This window comes from Notothenia rossii (assembly GCF_949606895.1).
Source record: "Notothenia rossii genome assembly, chromosome: 11".
Lineage (NCBI taxonomy): Eukaryota > Metazoa > Chordata > Actinopteri > Perciformes > Nototheniidae > Notothenia > Notothenia rossii.
In genome coordinates, this window is record NC_136910.1 from 56,208,873 (window position 1) to 56,229,642 (window position 20,770).

General features: G+C 43.0%; 2 protein-coding genes across 2 annotated transcripts in view; one reads left to right on the forward strand and one right to left on the reverse strand.

Moving 5' to 3' along the window:
* Positions 1-747, reverse strand: part of ptpa (protein phosphatase 2 phosphatase activator) — a 67,322-nt gene extending 66,575 nt beyond the window's left edge. Inside the window, exon 1 of the mRNA XM_079656759.1 lies at positions 619-747. The gene's annotated coding sequence lies outside the window, so the exon portion shown is untranslated. The remainder of the gene's footprint in view (positions 1-618) is intronic.
* On the forward strand, positions 697-20,578 carry crata (carnitine O-acetyltransferase a). Its single transcript, XM_079656756.1, has 14 exons — positions 697-837; positions 2,259-2,549; positions 3,887-4,005; positions 4,211-4,264; positions 4,800-4,965; positions 6,928-7,102; positions 9,131-9,309; positions 9,593-9,693; positions 10,447-10,566; positions 11,617-11,739; positions 14,755-14,890; positions 15,213-15,275; positions 15,753-15,890; positions 19,243-20,578. Exons 1-14 carry the CDS (start codon positions 811-813, stop codon positions 19,456-19,458), a joined length of 1,908 nt encoding a protein of 635 aa, XP_079512882.1. The 5' UTR covers positions 697-810; the 3' UTR covers positions 19,459-20,578.
* The last annotated feature ends 192 nt before the right edge of the window (positions 20,579-20,770 follow it).

Genomic DNA, 20,770 nt, shown 5'->3' on the forward strand with positions numbered 1-20,770 from the left:
AGTCACATGCTGATATGGTATAATGCAATACTGTACCACCAATCTACACAGTATTTATAGTATCTAAATTTGTCCACATTGACAAACTATAATCCTAATATGCTCTTATTATATGTATTAAAACAGATAAATATAATGAACATAATAATATAAGATCCGATAAGATTCTGCACTTTTTCTTTTGATACTTATACACATAGCTGGTGATACTTGATCTCTTTATATTATTCTGAAATGGGCCATTGAGCAGAGTTACCCAAGTTTCTCATTGCACAACTAAAGTGTAGTGTGTATGACATTACACCTTTTAAATCTTGATATGCATATACAGCATTATGCAGTGCTGTAGTACCAATATACACAGTATCCATAGTATCTAAACTCGTCCACATTGACAAACTATAATCCTAAAATGCTCTTATATGTATAAAAACAGATAAATGTAATGAACATAATAATATAAGATCCATTCTGCAACAAGGACTCTAACTTTTAATACTTGAAGTGCACTTAGCTGGTAATACTTATGTTCTTTATTCTGAAATGGGCCATAGTGCAGCATGAGTAATAAGACTACCAATGACAGTCACACCCAGCACCTTTATAGCAGTGGCATACCTTAGGCATTCCCAGCAGGGTGACTCTCCTACATTGTGCTGACAGCTGACCTGTGTTGTGGGGAAGTCAGGAGAGTTTCCAGCCTGTCTGCAGTTACTCTCACTTATCAAACACAACAGTGAAATAAAGAGCTTTTTCTCCAAACTAATCCTGCTGGACTTCGAGCGCTGACTGTGGGCGTTTTTTTTTACAATGTGGGGCATTTGCTGCAGAACGATGGTAAGTAAGGCAATTTTCGCTGAGTAGGTTTATTGAAATTGGTCTTAAGCCAACACGACACTCTGATATTAATATTGGTCATTATTGAAGTTAAGAACATTAATGGTTGTAGTGTGTTGTGCAAATTGGCTAACGCTGATTAACGGCAGACGTTAACATGAATGTGTGCTAGCTGTTAGTAGATAACAGGAGTATGTGCTAGCCTAGCTGTTAGCATGTAACATGTATGTGTACTAGTTGTTAGCAGGTAAAACGAACCTGTGCTAGCTGTTAGCAGTTCAAATGAATGTGTGCTAGCTGTTAGCTCGTAACATGTATTTGTGCTAGCTGTTAGCAGTTCAAATGAATGTGTGCTAGCTGTTAGCTCGTAACATGAATATGTGCTAGCTGATAGTAGGTAATGCTAGTTAACCTTTAGCTAAGCTAAATGGGTGAAAGGTGAATTATGTTTAGCAAAGAAACAATATAGCTTTAGCCGAAAGACTCTGAAGCACAAGCTTGACTGAAAATACACTTCACTTTTACCTAGTCCAACGTTAAGTCAACGTATAGTGAATTAAATACAGAAATGTAGATGGGAAAGAAGATAACACAAAGTTAGTTCATCCTCAGACTTATCTCGCTATTCGGCAAACTCACTGGAATAACATGTCTGAAGAACATTAAGTACGTACATTTAATGTATTCAGTTTAGCCAGTCCATAGGATAACAGAAACTTAATTTGAATAATTTTGACATTTATTTTACCAATGTTATTTGCTGCTTAGTACTCTTGTTTACATAATGGTACTGTTGTCAGGTTGAAAATAAGGACAGACTGACCCCTACCGGTACCTCGTTATAACTGCAACCAACAACTATTCTTTAGATATGGCCACAATTTATCAGAAAAGTATATTTATTCAAGTTTTGTACTGACTTGTACGGAGGCAAATATTGTACTTTTACTCCACTACATGTATTTAAACACTCACAGCTACTTTGTACATGTAAAGTAACATGATATGCAGTATACTGTATCTACACAGTATTTCTAGCATCTAAATGTGTCCAACACTCATGAACAATAAATGCTTTTACATGTATAAATAACAGGAACACATAATTACCAAATTATTATAATACTGTGATAAGATACATTTTGCAGGAGCATAAAAAACAAGGCAATGTACATGAGAGAAATTAAGACACAAGAAATAAACACTCCAAAATATTTCTGAAATAGAAACAAAATGGAAAAAAGTAAAATAAATATATATACATGTGGAAATACAAGTAAGTTAACTCAGCATATTTTAGTCATGTCGGTTTATTTAGCATTATTAAAAGACAGTTGACTAGGGAAATGATGAACACACACTTTCACAAAGTAACACCACAAACATTTATTAAACGTACACTCCTTTGTCTTCCTGTGAAGGTGGGGAGGGCGAAACCCTGCGGCCTCATGAAGCTCCGTCACCTGGTGAAGCCGGTGTCTGTGACTCGAGTCTCCGGCAGATACCTGACGCACCAGAAGGGCCTACCCACGCTGCCGGTGCCCCCCCTGCAGCAGACCTGCGAGCGCTACATCTCGGCTCTGGAGCCCATCATGGAGCTGGATGAGCTGAAGCACACCAAAGAGCTGGTGGACGAGTTCCAGAAAGCAGGAGGGCTGGGAGAGAGACTTCAGAAAGGTCTGGAAAAGAGAGCACAGAACACAGAGAACTGGGTGAGACTTGTGTGGGAAATTTGTATTATTATAATTCTTTTATTTATTCTACTATTTCAACAATTAGACAGTTTATACATCCGAAAAACAAACAACATGAGTAGCAGAGGGGGGGGCAGAAAGCATATCTTATACAGAGGAAGCCCTCCCGTTAGTCATCCAGTTGCAGCATAAAGAAAAAAAAGAGAATTCTGTCATAAAATACTCACACACAGATAAACAAAATGCTATGTATACATACACATACATATGTACACATATACATACATACACCCACTTCCAGGGTGAAAATAAAGTAAAACTAAAATAAATAAAAATTCCTACAAGACAGTTTCATTTCTCATCCTATTTTTATGTAAACTGATGATTAAAGGTCCCATGTCGTAAGGTGTTTTTTGTCCAAATGGACCAATCCATGGAGCTCCGTACTCACACACTCTCTCAGCGGCAAAACTGTGACGCGCTGGGGGGGGGGGGTGCTTGTGGAGCCTCGCAGCGGCGAAACTGTGGCACGCTTACACTGTAGGTGTGCCGTGTTTGGGGGGGTGCGGGGGGGGGGGGGGTGTGCTACTGGAGCCTCGCAGATGCACCCCCTTCCCACGTCCATTCACAATGTCTCGCTGTCTCGCAGACCCCACGCAGCAACCAGGAAACGACACCAGTAACCCAGCTCACACTGTCCGCTCCTCGCAGCAGCGAGCCGTGCAACGTCCCGCCTACACGGCCCCCAGACCCCACGCAGCATTCTCATCTGTTTGTCATTACTGGTGTCATTTCCTGGTTGCTAACAAACGCCATTGTAACACATAATCACTGATGTTCCGCTGTAACGGTGGTGGACTCATCAGGACAGAGTGGGCGAGCTGACCAATCAGAGCACAGTGGGCTCACAGGGAGGGGAGGGAGGGGGGGGGGGGGGCAGGAGCTCCAACAAGGCGTTTAGGACAGAGAGTGAATACACATACCACACAGAGATGCTGGATGAGAAACCAATGTGAGTTTGGAACATTGAACATTGTAAATCTATTCTATAGACCTCAACAATGGAATTATGATCAGTAGAAATGGCCATGACATGGGACCTTTAAAGTGAGCATGATAATAGTCATTATAAGTGTTATAGTATTTATAATTATTATCATAGAATCATATAATCTTTTTTTAATCGATTTTTAACTTAATCCAGACTGAAATGAGATGCGTTGCCCTGACACAACCTGTTTGTATTTAGTTCTTTGCTTATTGTTATTGCAAACCCCTTGGACATTTCACCTATTTCCTTTTCATAGAGTGTATTATTGATCTGTTATTGACTCTGTTTCTCTCTGTCTTTGTAGTTGTCACAATGGTGGGTGCAGATTGCTTATCTGGACTACCGGTTGCCCGTGGTGGTGCATTCAAGTCCCGGGTTGGTCTTGCCCCGCATGAACTTCAGAGATAAACAGGGACAAATAAGGTATCACATGTCCTCTCAGTTTATATCCAACCCATTTCCAGACAGGTGGCAGAGATGCATTCTTGTGTTGCTCTGAAACAATGAAAGCATACATTATGATTATCTGATTTAGATGCATACTGGTATATTTTAACACGAATGGTTTGGTCATTTAAAAATCACTTCTGAACTATTGTTTGAATAACATCATGTTCTCTCTGTTTAGGTTTGCTGCCAAACTGATAGCAGGTGTTCTGGACTTTAAGACAATGATTGACAAGTGAGTACCGTGTTCATAATATCCTCCTTGTTGACTCCTGCTTATTTAGTCCTATTAATGGATTTGTCTCCTAGCCTCCGGTTGCTTTTGTTGCCTATAATAAGAACAAGTAAACAACTGTGTTCTTATTGGGTCACGCAGTCTACCATTCCTTCTTAAAGAAAGGCCCACAGTATGAAAAGGCAGCTTATTACGTTAACAATTGTCACAAATCATCACTGAGCCAGCTGATCTGTACGCTGTTGTTCTGGAACAGGTCTTTTCTATCTTGTATTTTCATTTAGCTGTAACTCCATCATTTACAATGTTGTTATTTGTTTGAGTCTGTAAAGCCCACTGAGACAAATGTGTTTTGTGATATTGGGCTATACAAATAAAGATTGATTTGATTTGATTCTCCCAATTTAGTGGAGAGTTTATTTATAACATCATTTGGAATAATACGCTTTTTTCACACGAGTGAACCCACGTTTTGAAACACCGTAGCGCTTTGAATAGTGTAACTAATCAGCTGAGTCATGAATATTTCTTGCAGTGAGACCCTGCCAGTTGAATTTATGGGAGCGAAGCCCCTGTGTATGAATCAGTACTACAAGGTGCTGTCGTCCTGCCGTATCCCCGGCCTGAAGAGCGACTCGGTGGTGAACCATGCTAAAGGCTCCAGACCCCCGACACACATCACTGTAGTGCACAACCATCAGGTGAGTGAACACTGGTTGTAGGAGGCATATGTTAAAATGTATAATTTGATATATTTTGTGTGTATATGGATATATATGAACATTGCAATCCTTTCTTATTAGTGTTATTATTATATAATTTATTTAAACCAGCCGTTGTAAAATTAAGGTTATAGCCGACCGCAGCTGCTGGTAATGAGAAGGAGAAAAGAAGCACGGAGCGATATCGTTTTTTGACCTTTGAAAATATGTGTTTGTACCTTTTATATATACAGTCTATGGTTTGTACTGATATCTTTTGTTTAAGTAAAGAGTCAACCAAACTTACCGGAGACGTATTTTTGTTGGAGTCAAGCTTATTGCTACTTGTGGATACATACATTTTTGGATTAGAAGGAACTACACTGGTCAACGTTGCACATTTGCTTAAAGGTCCCATGTCATGCTTTTCCTGGTTATCACCCGTCCCCTTGTTGTTATGAAGCTTTCTCTGCATGTAAACGGTCTGCAGAGTCACAAACCCTCAAAGTACACCCTGTAGCGAGTAAAACTCTAACACAGAGAAGACCTGTCTATGCTGCCCCAGAACGCCTCCTTGGGGATTTCTCTTTTTCTTCCTGGGTACAGTGACGTGCCCATACCCAAATGGACCCATTGATCCAAATGGACCAATCCGTGGAGCCGTTACATTACGTCCGCGGAGCCGTTACGTTGTGTGTGTGAGGAAGTCCGTGGATTGGTCAATTTGGACCAATCCACGGACTTCCTCACACACACACACACACACACACACACACACACACACACACACACACACACACACACACACACACACACACACACACACACACACACACACACACACACACACACACACACACACACACACACACACACACACACACACTCACTTAATCTTTTTTCAGCTGCAGCTCCGCTGGTTAACGCGGCGAGGCTGCGGGGGTGTGTTCGGGCTGAGTTTCGCTGTGTCCCGCTGTCTCGCAGACGGCCACTGGGCTCACAGGGGGGGAGGGGGGGGGGGGGGGGCTCCAACAAGCCGTTTAGGACAGAGAGTGAATACACAGACTATACAGAGATGCTGTATGAGAAACCAATGTGAGTTTGGTAAACATTATAAATCTATTCTAGTAGACCTCAACAATGGAATTATGATCAGTAGAAATGGCCATGACATGGGACCTTTAAGCTCTTCTTGTACCAGGGGCCTAATTATCACCGATAAAGAAAAGGATGCTCTGGAAACAGTATAACGTAGAGGTGCAGTTAGAGATTATAAATTGGACAGCAGTGTCACAGAAATGCTCAAAACGGTTGAACTAGTTCTCTTCTTCAAGACTGTCCATAACATCTCAGCCCTTGATGCATCAATATACCCTAAAGCCTCTTAGGATGATGGCCCTGCAAAGCTAACTCCTTGAACTTCCAGAGAATATCTGTTACTCGATAATAAGACACACTTTCGTCTTAGCACGACACTTTATTTCAGCACACCGCCATCTTCGGATAACACATACAACACGTAACTCCCACGTAACACTTGACAACATCTGGTAACACTTCCGGACGGTTCTTCACGATAAAACTCCAAGTGAACACATCAAACAGAAAGAGAAATAGTGCATGTAAGTTAACAATATCCACATCTAGTGACACTCTGAAATACTCATTCTTTTCAAGAACAATCAGAGAGTGAAACATGCTAAATAGAGATTCAGCGGGGAATACTCGTCCCCCACTGAGCGTGATACTTCTGGGTTTTGCTCAGTATTAATCCAGATCCAGATCACAAGTCACATTAGAATGGCTCTTTAAGCTTCACACGGTCTTACACTAATGCTCTAGAAAAGTCAACAAGCACAGTAGAGTTCAGTCGTCCAGTTTGAGTAAAATAAAGATGATTGTGTGCTTACTATATGAGAAGCCTGACTGAGCCTTTCCTGTCTTCCCTCCACATGCACTCAGTTCTTTGTGTTGGAGGTGTACAACAGTGATGGCACTCCACTGACAGCGGATCAGTTCTGTGTTCAGCTGGAGAGGATCTGCAGCTCCTCCTCTCAAACAAACATTGAGCCCGTGGGCATCCTCACCACGCAGCACCGAGACTCCTGGGGCAAGGCCTACGTCAACCTCAACAAGGGTGAGATAACACTCCTGTTAGAGCCAGTATTTCGTTTTGATAAGAAAGCCCACCTAATCGTGACGTCTGTAGTCAACCAGAGCATAGAAGACTACAATTCCCACGGCAGTGATGGGCAACCTCTTAGAAAGACGCCGTCGAAGCACAGTTTTTTACCGATCAATTTTCCTTTGAGTTATCACGTTATATAAGTCTTAAAGGGGACCTATCATGTAAAATGCACTTTTTTACGTCTTCTCTACATGAATATGTGTCCCCGGTGTTCCAGGGAACTCACCAAGTGTCAGAAAACACAACCCTCTCTATTTTCCTCCATACCCAAATCTCTTAAAAAGGGGCTGCAACGGGTCTGATACAGACTGATCCAGATTTGAACACTTCTGTGAAGTCACAGAAGTGACGCTACGGCTATTGGGCCAACTCCACCAATCAGGAGGAGACAGCCACGGACATTGCCGTTGGAAAGCGCTGGAGAAGCTGTAGTACATATTTCAGGCCTGTAGATGGTGCTGTTCTCACAGAATCAGCCCATGATGCAAAGACAGTGTTAAATTGAGCGAAATGAGGAATGGCTAAAATGCATGATTTGTTTGGTATTTTGAAAAGTATAAATATGCCTTATATAGGTATGGTCCTACACTATATTATTCAAATATAGCATGATAGGCCCACTTTAAGAAAGAAAGAAAGAATACCCATGTTGTTTGTTATTTTATTTAAGTTTTGCCTCTTTTCTTTGTCTATTTTATTTTGAGCATTGCACATTATCATCCCATTAACGGAGGCCAAGCAACTCATCAACCGTGATTAAGATGAATATAAAGGAAGGAAACTGTTAGAAAAATCTCACGGGTCTCCGGCGTGAGCTTCAGTCTCAGGATCCATGTATCTGTGATCCTCTCCAGAATGGAAGTAGTCATCACATACAGAGCATCGACTAGTTCCTGAACAGTGTCCTTCACATGCTGATATCCAAGAGAGGGAGTTACACAGTCACAAGATGGAGGAATACCGGTTCTTGTAGGTAATCGTAAATCGTGTCACTAAATTTTTTTCTCAAAATGTTGGCTTTTTTCTGAAAATATCAAAATTCTGACTTTCTCTCAAAATTCAGAATTTCTCTCAAAATATCAAAAATCCGACTTTCTCTCAAAAATTCTGACTTTCTCTCAAAATTCAGAATTTCTCTCAAAATCTCCAAATTCTGACTTTTTCCAAAAATTCTAATTTTTTCTCAAAATCCTTACTTTTTCTAAAAATCTCCAAATTCTGACTTTTTCCAAAAATCAGACTTTTTCCAAAAATTCTGACCGTCTCTCAAAAATTCTGACTTATTCTCAAAATAATTTTTTGTTGACTTTCTCTCAAAATTCTGTATTTTTCTCAAAATCTCAAAATTATGACTTTTTCTTAAAATACTGACTTTTTCTCAAAATCTCAAAAATTCTGACTTTCCTAAAAAGTCTGACTTTTTCTTAAAATCTCAATTCTGACTTTTTCTCAAAATTCTGACTTTCTCAAAAATCTGGAAGTAGTCATCACATACAGAGCATCAACTAGTTCCTGAACAGTGTCCTTCACATGCTGATATCCAAGAGAGGGAGTTACACAGTCACAAGATGGAGGAATAGAAAGCAGTATTCAATGTTTACTTCAGATTAGCTCCACGTCAGAAATGATCATGCTTGTCATATGTCTCTCTCCATAGAGGCTGAATCATCATGTTAATCACATAGCTATCATATGCCTCAAACAGTCCTGATGCTCTTCTAGGTAATCACACATCCTGTCATGTTCACAGCTACAGTTGATACCTTTGTGATCATGGTACTCTCATATTAGGAGAGGACATTCAGTATTTTCCCAACAGAAAACAAGTTTAAAATGTCTGTTGAAGGCGTCTAGTGGCTTGATAGAAAGCAAGGAAGGAAGCCACGACAGCTCCCATGATATCAGTGACGTGAAGTCTTCTCCGATAGCATAAGAAACCAATGAGTCTCATGTTTGCGGGTTATCTGATACGTCTAGATAAGACCAACACAAAGTCGGTGTGGGCCATCCAGAGGAGCATCTTCACGCTGTGTTTGGACGGAGCCATGCCTCAGGTTTCTGATGAGACGTACCGCAGCTCTGCCGCCATCCAGATGCTGCACGGAGGAGGAAGCCAGTGGAACAGTGGCAACCGCTGGTTCGACAAGACGCTCCAGGTGACACACACACACACACACACACACACACACACACACACACACACACACACACACACACACACACACACACACACACACACACACACACACACACACACACACACACACAGTAGTAAATTGCCGTATTGGAAGAGGTACTCAGATACCCCTGTGTAAACTCAACATTTGATTTTGACCTGAAGGACTTGCCTGGCTCTAGCAGAATTGATAAGCTGAGATAATTGAATGCCAATGTTTTACACGTTCTTGTCCTACGTTCTGTGTCTGTTCTTCCTCTCAGTTTATTATTGGAGAAGACGGGACATGTGGTGCGAACTATGAGCACGCTCCAGCTGAGGGCCCGCCGATAGTGGCCCTGATCGACCATGTTGTGGAATACACGTAAGTAGGTCTAAGATCGTTTATGTTTAACTTTGTATTTATTCTTGTTGTAGGTTTTTTTCAAGTTCAGCAACAAGTAAGAGAGCAGGACGGAAAGGAAATGTTTTCCCCTTACTGTCCACTCGTATGAACCAACATGGATCCCAGTTAGTATGATTGTATGAATAAATAATAACCTCTGAAATATATGGATTACACACATATATACACATCTACTTCTGTGCATATCACCATTCAAACATGTTGATTAAAAATAAACCTGCTTGAAAAAAATCACTACCCAACTCAACATTGTGAACGTTTGACTTCCTTTGGTCATGTTTTCACGTTAAATTCATAGTTCTCCTTTTGGTTTAACATTATAATGAAAGTTCAAACATAGAAGGCAATATATCGCATGAGATGGAAAATGCTTAGTACGCACTTTAATTTACGTCATGTGTATTCGTCCATCATGAGTTGGTTTCCCAAATGGAGTAATGACACTTTAAATATACTGTAGCAGCTGCAAGGAATTATGGGAGTGCATTATCTCCTTTCCTTGGTAAAGGATGGTCTGGTGTATCCTATGGTAAAGCATTGAAGATCTTTTTTATTTCCTTGTACAGAATTGAAATGGCTCTTATCGTGGCTGACACTTATAAGTACTCGTATCACTCAGTTAGGAACCGTCCCTTAGCAAAAAGCACTATTTGACTGCAACCTTAGTTTGTTTGTATTCCATTTGATGATCGTTTTTGTTTGTGCTAATAGGAGGAAGCCAGACCTGGTGCGGACTCCCATGGTGCCTTTGCCCATGCCCCAAAAACTGCACTTCAACATCACGCCTGAGATCAAGAAGGACATCGAGGAGGCCAAGCACGCCATGGACATGTGAGGGATTACTTTACTAACACACTAAGTGACATTATGACACACACACACACACGCACGCACGCACGCACACACGCACGCACGCACGCACGCACACACACACACACCATGTATTCATCACTTCAGGGGACATTACATTGACTTACATGCATTTCCTGGAGACTTATCCTAACCTAAACCATAACCAACACATGCATAACCCTAACCCTAAACCTAACCAAGTCTTCACCCTAAAATGAATGATTCCCCTCATGGGGACCTCCATTTTGTCCCCATAAGGGGGGCGAGTCCCCACACGTGACTGTGTAAACAGATGTAGGTCCCCACAAGTATAGTAATGCTAGGCCACACACACACACACACACACACACACACACACACACACACACACACACACACACGCACACGCACACACACAATAGTACATTGCAGTATTGGAAGAAGTACTCAAATAGTTTACTTAAGTAAAACTACAACATTTACAAATACTATGGTCTTAAATGTGTCCTTTACTAGTAAGTAAAAGTCCTGATTTCAAAATGTAAAAGTACAAAAGTATTAAGATCAAAAGTTACTTATTACAAAGAGTAAAAGTACTCATTCTGCACAATGGCCCATTTCAGAATAATATAAAGTACAGAAGTAGTATCCGCTAAAAGTTCTTCAAGTGTTTAGTGACTGCCTTGAAATGTTTAAAAGCAGATGAATCTTTTTAATTTGGGTTAACTTTCAATTCTCACTGGTATCATTGTCCGTGTTTTACTGTTTTTTTTCTGCTTTGCTTTTATTTCACATTTTTAATTAATTGTTATATTTTAACCTATTTTAAAGTCAGCTTTACTTCAAGGGAATTTCATTGGGATCACTTGTTCTGTATTTATTTTAATATTGTTCTTGTGTTTTCTGTAAAGCACTTTGGGCTGCTTTGTGCATGAAAGGTGCTATACAAATAAAGTGTATTGTTATTATTATATTATTAAGTGTATTTATATATGTATGTTTTCTTTATGTTATGATGGTAATGAGAGGTTCATTTCCCCCCCCCCACAGACTGGCCCAGGAGCTGGACACCAAGGTCATCGTATTTGACCACTTTGGTAAAAATATCCCAAAGACCCACAAGATGAGCCCCGATGCTTTCATACAGGTGGCGCTTCAGCTGGCTTACTACAGGTGAGAGGCTGGGAAGACTTTTAACGCTAAGCCAACGAGAGAGCTTCATGTAAATTCATCTTTATCACATAGTTCATGTGGGCTGCAATAAGGATGTTTGTGTCCTCGACTGAGATGCAATGGATTCAAGTTTTGAGGTACATATAATATAAAAGTTATTTAAAGGTCACCTATTAAGTAAAATCCTCTTCTCCATGTCTCTTCTACATCAACATGTGTCCCCTCTTCTTCATGTCTCTCCTACATCAACATGTGTCCCCTCTTCTTCATGTCTCTTCTACTTCAACATGTGTCCCCTCTTCTCCATGTCTCTTCTACATCAACATGTGTCCCCTCTTCTTCATGTCTCTTCTACATCAACATGTGTCCCCTCTTCTTCATGTCTCTTCTACATCAACATGTGTCCCCTCTTCTTCATGTCTCTTCTACATCAACATGTGTCCCCTCTTCTTCATGTCTCTTCTACATCAACATGTGTCCCCTCTTCTTCATGTCTCTTCTACATCAACATGTGTCCCCTCCTCTCCATGTCTCTTCTACATCAACATGTGTCCCCTCTTCTTCATGTCTCTTCTACATCAACATGTGTCCCCTCCTCTCCATGTCTCTTCTACATCAACATGTGTCCCCTCTTCTCCATGTCTCTTCTACATCAACATGTGTCCCCTCTTCTACATCAACATGTGTCCCCTCCTCTCCATGTCTCTTCTACATCAACATGTTTCCCCTCCTCTCCATGTCTCTTCTACATCAACATGTGTCTCCTCTTCTCCATGTCTCTTCTACATCAACATGTGTCCCCTCTTCTTCATGTCTCTTCTTCATCAACATGTGTCCCCTCTTCTTCATGTCTCTTCTACATCAACATGTGTCCCCTCTTCTTCATGTCTGTTCTTCATCAACATGTGTCCCCTCTTCTCCAGGTCTCTTCTACATCAACATGTGTCCCCTCTTCTTCATGTCTCTCCTACATCAACATGTGTCCCCTCTTCTTCATGTCTCTTCTACATCAACATGTGTCCTCTCTTCTCCATGTCTCTTCTACATCAACATGTGTCCCCTCTTCTTCATGTCTCTTCTACATCAACATGTGTCCCCTCTTCTTCATGTCTGTTCTTCATCAACATGTGTCCCCTCTTCTCCAGGTCTCTTCTACATCAACATGTGTCCCCTCTTCTTCATGTCTCTCCTACATCAACATGTGTCCCCTCTTCTTCATGTCTCTTCTACATCAACATGTGTCCCCTCTTCTCCATGTCTCTTCTACATCAACATGTGTCCCCTCTTCTTCATGTCTCTTCTACATCAACATGTGTCCCCTCTTCTCCATGTCTCTTCTACATCAACATGTGTCCCCTCTTCTTCATGTCTCTTCTACATCAACATGTGTCCCCTCTTCTTCATGTCTCTTCTACATCAACATGTGTCCTCTCTTCTTCATGTCTCTTCTACATCAACATGTGTCCCCTCTTCTCCATGTCTCTTCTACATCAACATGTGTCCCCTCTTCTTCATGTCTCTTCTACATCAACATGTGTCCCCTCTTCTTCATGTCTCTTCTACATCAACATGTGTCCCCTCTTCTTCATGTCTCTTCTACATCAACATGTGTCCCCTCTGTGGAAAGAGACTCTGAAAGTTTCAGGAACAAAGATTCTCTCTCTTTTTGATCCATTTCTATAAAAACCTGTCTGAAAAAGAGCTGATCAGATTTTGGCCACTTTATGATGTCATAACGATGTTTTATCTTGTGTAACCATTAGCCAATCAGCAACCAAGGTAACCCCCCCCCCCCCCCCTTATCACATGAACCTCCTCCTAGAGCACCATTGAGTTCTTTGTAACCAAATGTCTCTCAGAGGGGCGTGGGGAGGGGCTCCTTATTTTTTTCATCTAAAGCAACAGACAGAGAATCAGCACTTTGGAAACACCCCACTCTCCCACTGAGCTCATGGTTAGTCTGAATTGTGGGTTGTGTAGGCACGGAAGAAGAATCTGCGAAATAAAAAATATGATATATCCGAGCTATTTTCCCCACAGCTCTCTTGAAACTACTAATGTATGCCATTAGGGACATGACTCATGATGATACAACTTAAAATGAGATAAAGAATAATGTCACCATTATTCTTGAGAACCTTCAGAAATGCGTCCCTGCTTTTGTTGATGCATTCAGAATCAGAATACCTTTATTCGCCCCACAGAGAGGACATTTCCATTTGTTACGGCAGCAAAGAGCCACAGACAGCTTAATGTTACCTAGTCAGACTGTGGATACTTTTAAAAAAGGCCTAAAATAGCATCTTTTTAGAATAGCCTTTTGCTAGATCTTTAAAACCCCCACTTGTTGCCATGCCGGCCTAAACGTCACTGTTTTTATTCTATTGTTTACTTTATTAAATAAATATATATATATATATGTTTGTTGTTTGTTTTCAACCATTTTACTCTGTAGCACTTTGAGTTTTGTTAACCCAAATGAAAGGTGCGCTCATAGATAAATATTATTATTATTATTATTATTAGCTGGGTTTGTACGGTCATTAAAAATGTGGAAAAATGTATTGAAAATAATATTTTTCCCAAAGTTTTGGAAAAGTCATGAAAATGTAACTGTAAGTTGCATCAAATATAATTTATATTTTATCTAATCGCCAAAATAGTAATACTGTAATGATAATACATACTGTATCTTATAGTAATGAAACTTAAAATGGCATTTAACTGACGAGGTATTTTGCTGGTGAGAGATTTTACAATCACGCCCTCTAGTGGCTTTAGCCTGTCAGAGCTAGTAAGCCTACTATTTGATATTAGTTATTTCATATGCAGACCTTATTTTCCTGTTCCATGTTAAAATAAACCATTTTCAGTGTTACCGCTGAGAAAGAGATTTTTTTTGGTCATGGAAAATTAGGTAAAGGTCATGGAGAAGTCATGGAGAGTGTATGAACCCTGTATTAGTCTAGTAGCCACCAGTCAGTTTTTGCACACTGCTCTGGTCTTCTCTCTCAGGATGAACCGGCGCTGCTGTGCCACGTACGAGAGCGCCTCCCTGCGTATGTTCAGATTCGGCCGCACAGACACAATCAGATCTGCTTCGAGCGCCTCCGCTGCCTTCGTCAAGGCCTTTGATGACCTCAGCAAACAGGTGTGATTAAAAGGGACATTTGTTTGGGATGTATTTGCATTGAGGTGGTACACCAGCTGGTTCATAGGGAACTCTGTCAGTCACTTCTTCACAGGCAGCCAATCATCTGTCCTCTGATTGGTTCTCATGTTAAAAACTGTTTTAAACATACACATGGTAATGGAGCGGGGTAATAAAAAGCACTGTGTCAGTCTAAGATACAATGGCACGTTTTATGGGCACGTCCCCAAATGAGTATAAATTCTTCTTATAGGAAACAATTCTACATTTAGGAAAAATAGTTTGTGTTGTAATGTTTCCCGCCTTTTCCTGTTTTCACCAGAACACAGAGAAGGTGGATCTAATGGAGAAAGCTGTTCACGCTCACAGGGCGTACACTAACATGGTGAGTATTCACAGGATGATCAAAGTCAACACGTCTAGTAGTAATTGTCAACAAAGCTCAAACTTACAGTGAATGTTTCCTACTAAGAAGCACGGTGCGTGTCAACGCTTAATATCTTCTTCCTTTCTGCCATAGAGAGGCATTGTTTCACAAAGAACCTGACGCACTGGCACATGTTCCTTCGTTACCATGAACACACACTGTAGTTTATTTAGACTCAACCCCATACACACAATCCTGCTGCCCAAATACTCACCTAAACACCACCATATCCCCCAAAACACAAGTACTATTTTGTCTTGTTTGAGGCACTTACAATACTTACTTATACTTCCAACAACCTACTGCTTGGGTAAATTACATTTCTGTATTATTGAATTTGTACGTCTAGCTCCTGCAACAGGGAAGATACAGAATAAAGCATGTCTAGTTAAGAAGTAGTTAACATCTGGTGACTAACATCCTTCTCTCCCTCAGGCGATCAGCGGCCAGGCCATCGACAGACACCTGCTGGGCCTTAAGATGATCGCTCTGGAGGAGAAAGTCTCCGTCCCTGAGATCTACACGGACCCCGCCTACTCCAAAGCCTTAGAGTACAAACTCTCTACAAGTCAGGTATGGACCAGCGCTGTGTACCGCCACTACATAACGGCACATAGATGTGTTCCTAAGACTTAAAGGAACCCTATTATCAGGGGTGCACATAACTGGTACGCAGGTACGCATGTGCGGCAACAATCTGAAATGCGTACCGATGTACTTGTGAAGCTTTTCAAGAAGTACTCCACTAGCCCCCCCCCCCCCCCCCGTCGACTTTCCTGAAGTACTCCACTAGCCCCCCCCCGTTGACTTTCCTGAGGTACTCCACTAGCCCCCCCCCGTTGACTTTCCTGAGGTACTCAACTAGCCCCCCCCCGTCGACTTTCCTGAAGTACTCCACTTGTCCCCCCCGTTGACTTTCCTGAAGTACTCCACTAGCCCCCCCGTTGACTTTCCTAAAGTACTCCACTAGCCCCCCCCCGTTGACTTTCCTGAAGTACTCCACTAGCCCCCTCCCCCCGTCGACTTTCCTGAAGTACTCCACTAGCCCCCCCCCGTTGACTTTCCTGAAATACTCCACTAGCCCCCCCCGTCGACTTTCCTGAAGTACTCCAGTAGCCCCCCCCCCCTCGACTTTCCTGAAGTACTCCACTAGCCCCCCCCCCGCCGACTTTCCTGAAGTTCTCCACTAGCCCCCCCCGTCGACTTTCCTGAAGTACTCCACTAGCCCCCCCCCGTTGACTTTCCTGAAGTACTCCACTAGCCCCCCCCGTTGACTTTCCTGAAGTACTCCACTAGCCCCCCCCCGTTGACTTTCCTGAAGTACTCCACTAGCCCCCCCCCGTTGACTTTCCTGAAGTACTCCACTAGCCCCCCCCGTTGACTTTCCTAAAGTACTCCACTAGCCCCCCCCGTCGACTTTCCTGAAGTACTCCACTTGCCCCCCCGTTGACTTTCCTGAAGTACTCCACTAGCCCCCCCCCCGTTGACTTTCCTGAAATACTCCACTAGCCCCCCCCCCCGTCGACTTTCCTGAGGTACTCCACTAGCCCCCCCCGTCGACTTTCCTGAAGTACTCCACTTGCCCCCCCCCGTTGACTTTCCTTAGGTACTCCACTAGCCCCCCCCGTCGACTTTCCTGAAGTACTCCACTTGCCCCCCCCCGTTGACTTTCCTAAAGTACTCCACTAGCCCCCCCCGTTGACTTTCCTGAAGTACTCCACTAGCCCCCCCGTTGACTTTCCTGAAGTACTCCACTAGCCCCCCCCGTCGACTTTCCTGAAGTACTCCACTAGCCCCCCCCCGTTGACTTTCCTGAAGTACTCCACTAGCCCCCCCCCCCCGTCGACTTTCCTGAAGTACTCCACTAGCCCCCCCCCGGTCGCCTTTCCTGAAGTACTCCACTAGCCCCCCCCGTCGACTTTCCTGAAGTACTCCACTAGCCCCCCCCCCTCCGTCGACTTTCCTGAAGTACTCCACTAGCCCCCCCCCTCCGTCGACTTTCCTGAAGTACTCCACTAGCCCCCCCCTCCGTCGACTTTCCTGAAGTACTCCACTAGCCCCCCCCCGTCGACTTTCCTGAAGTACTCCACTAGCCCCCCCCCGTTGACTTTCCTGAAGTACTCCACTAGCCCCCCCACCGTCGACTTTCCTGAAGTACTCCACTAGCCCCCCCCGTCGACTTTCCTGAAGTACTCCACTAGCCCCCCCCGTTGACTTTCCTGAAGTACTCCACTAGCCCCCCCCCGTTGACTTTCCTGAAGTACTCCACTAGCCCCCCCCCCCCGTTGACTTTCCTGAAGTACTCCACTAGCCCCCCCCCGTTGACTTTCCTGAAGTACTCCAGTAGCCCCCCCCCCGTCGACTTTCCTGAAGTACTCCACTAGCCCCCCCCCGTTGACTTTCCTGAAGTACTCCACTAGCCCCCCCCGTTGACTTTCCTAAAGTACTCCACTAGCCCCCCCCGTTGACTTTCCTGAAGTACTCCACTAGCCCCCCCCCGTCGACTTTCCTGAAGTACTCCACTAGCCCCCCCCCGTTGACTTTCCTGAAGTACTCCACTAGCCCCCCCCGTTGACTTTCCTGAAGTACTCCACTAGCCCCCCCCCGTTGACTTTCCTGAAGTACTCCACTAGCCCCCCCCCGTTGACTTTCCTGAAGTACTCCACTAGCCCCCCCCGTTGACTTTCCTGAAGTACTCCACTAGCCCCCCCCGTTGACTTTCCTGAAGTACTCCACTAGCCCCCCCCGTCGACTTTCCTGAAGTACTCCACTAGCCCCCCCCCGTTGACTTTCCTGAAGTACTCCACTAGCCCCCCCCCCGTCGACTTTCCTGAAGTACTCCACTAGCCCCCCCCCCCCGTCGCCTTTCCTGAAGTACTCCACTAGCCCCCCCCCCGTCGCCTTTCCTGAAGTACTCCACTAGCCCCCCCCCGTTGACTTTCCTGAAGTACTCCACTAGCCCCCCCCGTTGACTTTCCTGAAGTACTCCACTAGCCCCCCCCCGTTGACTTTCCTGAAGTACTCCACTAGCCCCCCCCGTTGACTTTCCTGAAGTACTCCACTAGTCCCCCCCCCCCCACCGTCGACTTTCCTGAAGTACTCCACTAGCCCCCCCCCGTTGACTTTCCTGAAGTACTCCACTAGCCCCCCCCCCGTCGACTTTCCTGAAGTACTCCACTAGCCCCCAAGTTATGTGCACCCCTGCCTATTATACTGTTTTTCATCAATATATTATAGATCTCAGATATACAGAAAGCATGTCTCTGAAGTGGTCCTGAGGGGGGGGGGGGGTTTATTTTATTTCTGTTTGTTTTGTAAGGGAACTGTTTGTATGTTCTTTCACGTATGTGTTTTGTACCATGTTTTTCTGTATTTCTGCTTACATTAAAAAAAATATGATCACAAAAAAAAACATTAATTACAGATGTAATGGCAATTTCCTGTTTCTATGTCCTATATATTTTTGCCGTTACTTCACAGAAGGGCTGAAGAGTGATCCAGACACAAACAGTTGACTCTCCGGTCCTTTGGTGCAGCTTATAATGAGGTTTATTCAGGGTCTACATACCAGGGTTTAATTGTACAGTTTAGTTGTTGTGTGGTGAGCATCTGCCGGGCTGTCCTCGGTGTCCTGCCCTCTCCTGTCACCTATGACCTCTTTATATACACCCGGTGCAGCTAAACCCCGCCACCAAGTGTTCAAAAATAATATTGCACTATACATATAACTTCAATAAACTGACACACCAACAACACCCATAAAATGGCTCCTACAACAGATTAAAAGCAGTTCTGAAGAGGTGAGGTTTTTTTATATTCGTGATTTGAACATGGGGAGGTCAGTGCATTCACCGGTGTTTTTGGGGGAGTGAGTTCCAGATGGAGAAGGCTAACTGCTAACACTACATTCTCATTTCTTCACAAGGTACCGTCAAAGACCGACTGTGTGATGTGCTTCGGCCCGGTTTCACCCAGCGGATACGGCGTGTGCTACAACCCCATGGACGATCACATCAACTTCGCAGTGTCGTCTTTCAACAGCTGTTCAGAAACTAACGCAGCACATCTGGCCCGGGCTGTGGAGGCTGCTCTGCAGGACATGAGGAAACTGCTGGAGCAAACGCCCAGAGCCAAACTGTGAAGCAGGACTTTAATAACCTGTGTGAAGTGAAATGGATCAGTAGCAGGATGTCCAAGCTACAGTATTCTCCTGATTTGATCGATTATGCACTTTAAATAATGTGTGATTACTGCTTTGTAACGAGTGGCAGGCAGGTGCTGTTCCTCTGCTGGTACAATGCACACTAGTCATAATGATGGACAATCGATTTACAGCCCGTTCTGTTTCAAAGTGTTACACTGATTAACACAAATGAACTTGTGGATGGATTTTCTTTAAATCCTTTTAATATCAACAAAAACCTGATGAGATGAGACTCAGTTATTAATTATTTTTTACATGAATAGCCTGACACACTCTGGGTTGTGCCTCTGTGCCTTAAATGTACACTGTTTGATAACTCAGGGGACACGTCTGCTCTAACATAACTTTGCTAAGTCTTATATTTACAGTCCAAGGATTTTATAAAGTTCATAACATCTTCACTCTATTAATAATCATGGCTTTCTAAGATCACATAACAAATGGTGTTGTCTTGTATCATCACCCAATGATCACTCATGAAGTCTCTTGTCTGCCATAAACATGTCTTCACTGAGCATTGATACTCAGAACATGCAGTATATTAATTATATTAATCTTTGCTTTTTATTTAATGATTGTATTAATCTGTGCCCTCTGATTTCCACATGCATGTTTACATGTTCTACCATACGACAGCCAGTGGTGTATTCGGCTTAATGTCTCCCACTGTGTCTTTTTTTCAAACAAGGAAGTGACACAATTCAGAATTTAATCAGAAAACAGGCCTCTTCATTTCATTTAAACAACTTTGAAGTGCCATGTTTATACTGATGTAAGATGATGTTGTGATGCGCCAGTTATCTGTGTGTAAACTTCAATAAGAGCTCTGTATCTATGGGAGGGGTGTGTCTTCATGTAATAGACTATGTTGGCCAGTCAGCATTTCTTCATGTGTTTTGTGATATTCTGCATACAGTAGTAATGGAAGAGATGAAATGATTCTGTGCAGGAGTTATGCTAATCATATTGGGAGGACACTCTAGCAGGAAACATGCATAATAACATGAAGCATTGTGTTTTGATTGACTTGCAAATGAAATACATTGTTTTCAAAACACTTATGACTGATTTTTCCTTACAGAAGCATTTTGTCTGAGTTTCAATGTAGATTTACATTTCAGCACGATCTTAAAACACATTTTGGATAACAGCAGAAACAATGAATAGTGAATGTTTGGTTATTTTAGGTCCACTTAACTTCACTAAAAGCAGGGAGAAAAAGTGAAAGTAGTTCAGCTCACATTGCAGG

What these genes read in the sequence shown, in the direction of transcription:
- crata (XM_079656756.1), top strand. Translation starts at nt 811, where the DNA reads ATGTGGGGCATTTGCTGCAGAACGATG. An exon ending in GATAAACAGGGACAAATAAG is followed by an intron (nt 4,006 to 4,210) that starts GTATCACATGTC and finishes CTCTCTGTTTAG; the next exon opens with GTTTGCTGCCAAACTGATAG. An exon ending in ACAAACTCTCTACAAGTCAG is followed by an intron (nt 15,891 to 19,242) that starts GTATGGACCAGC and finishes TTTCTTCACAAG; the next exon opens with GTACCGTCAAAGACCGACTG.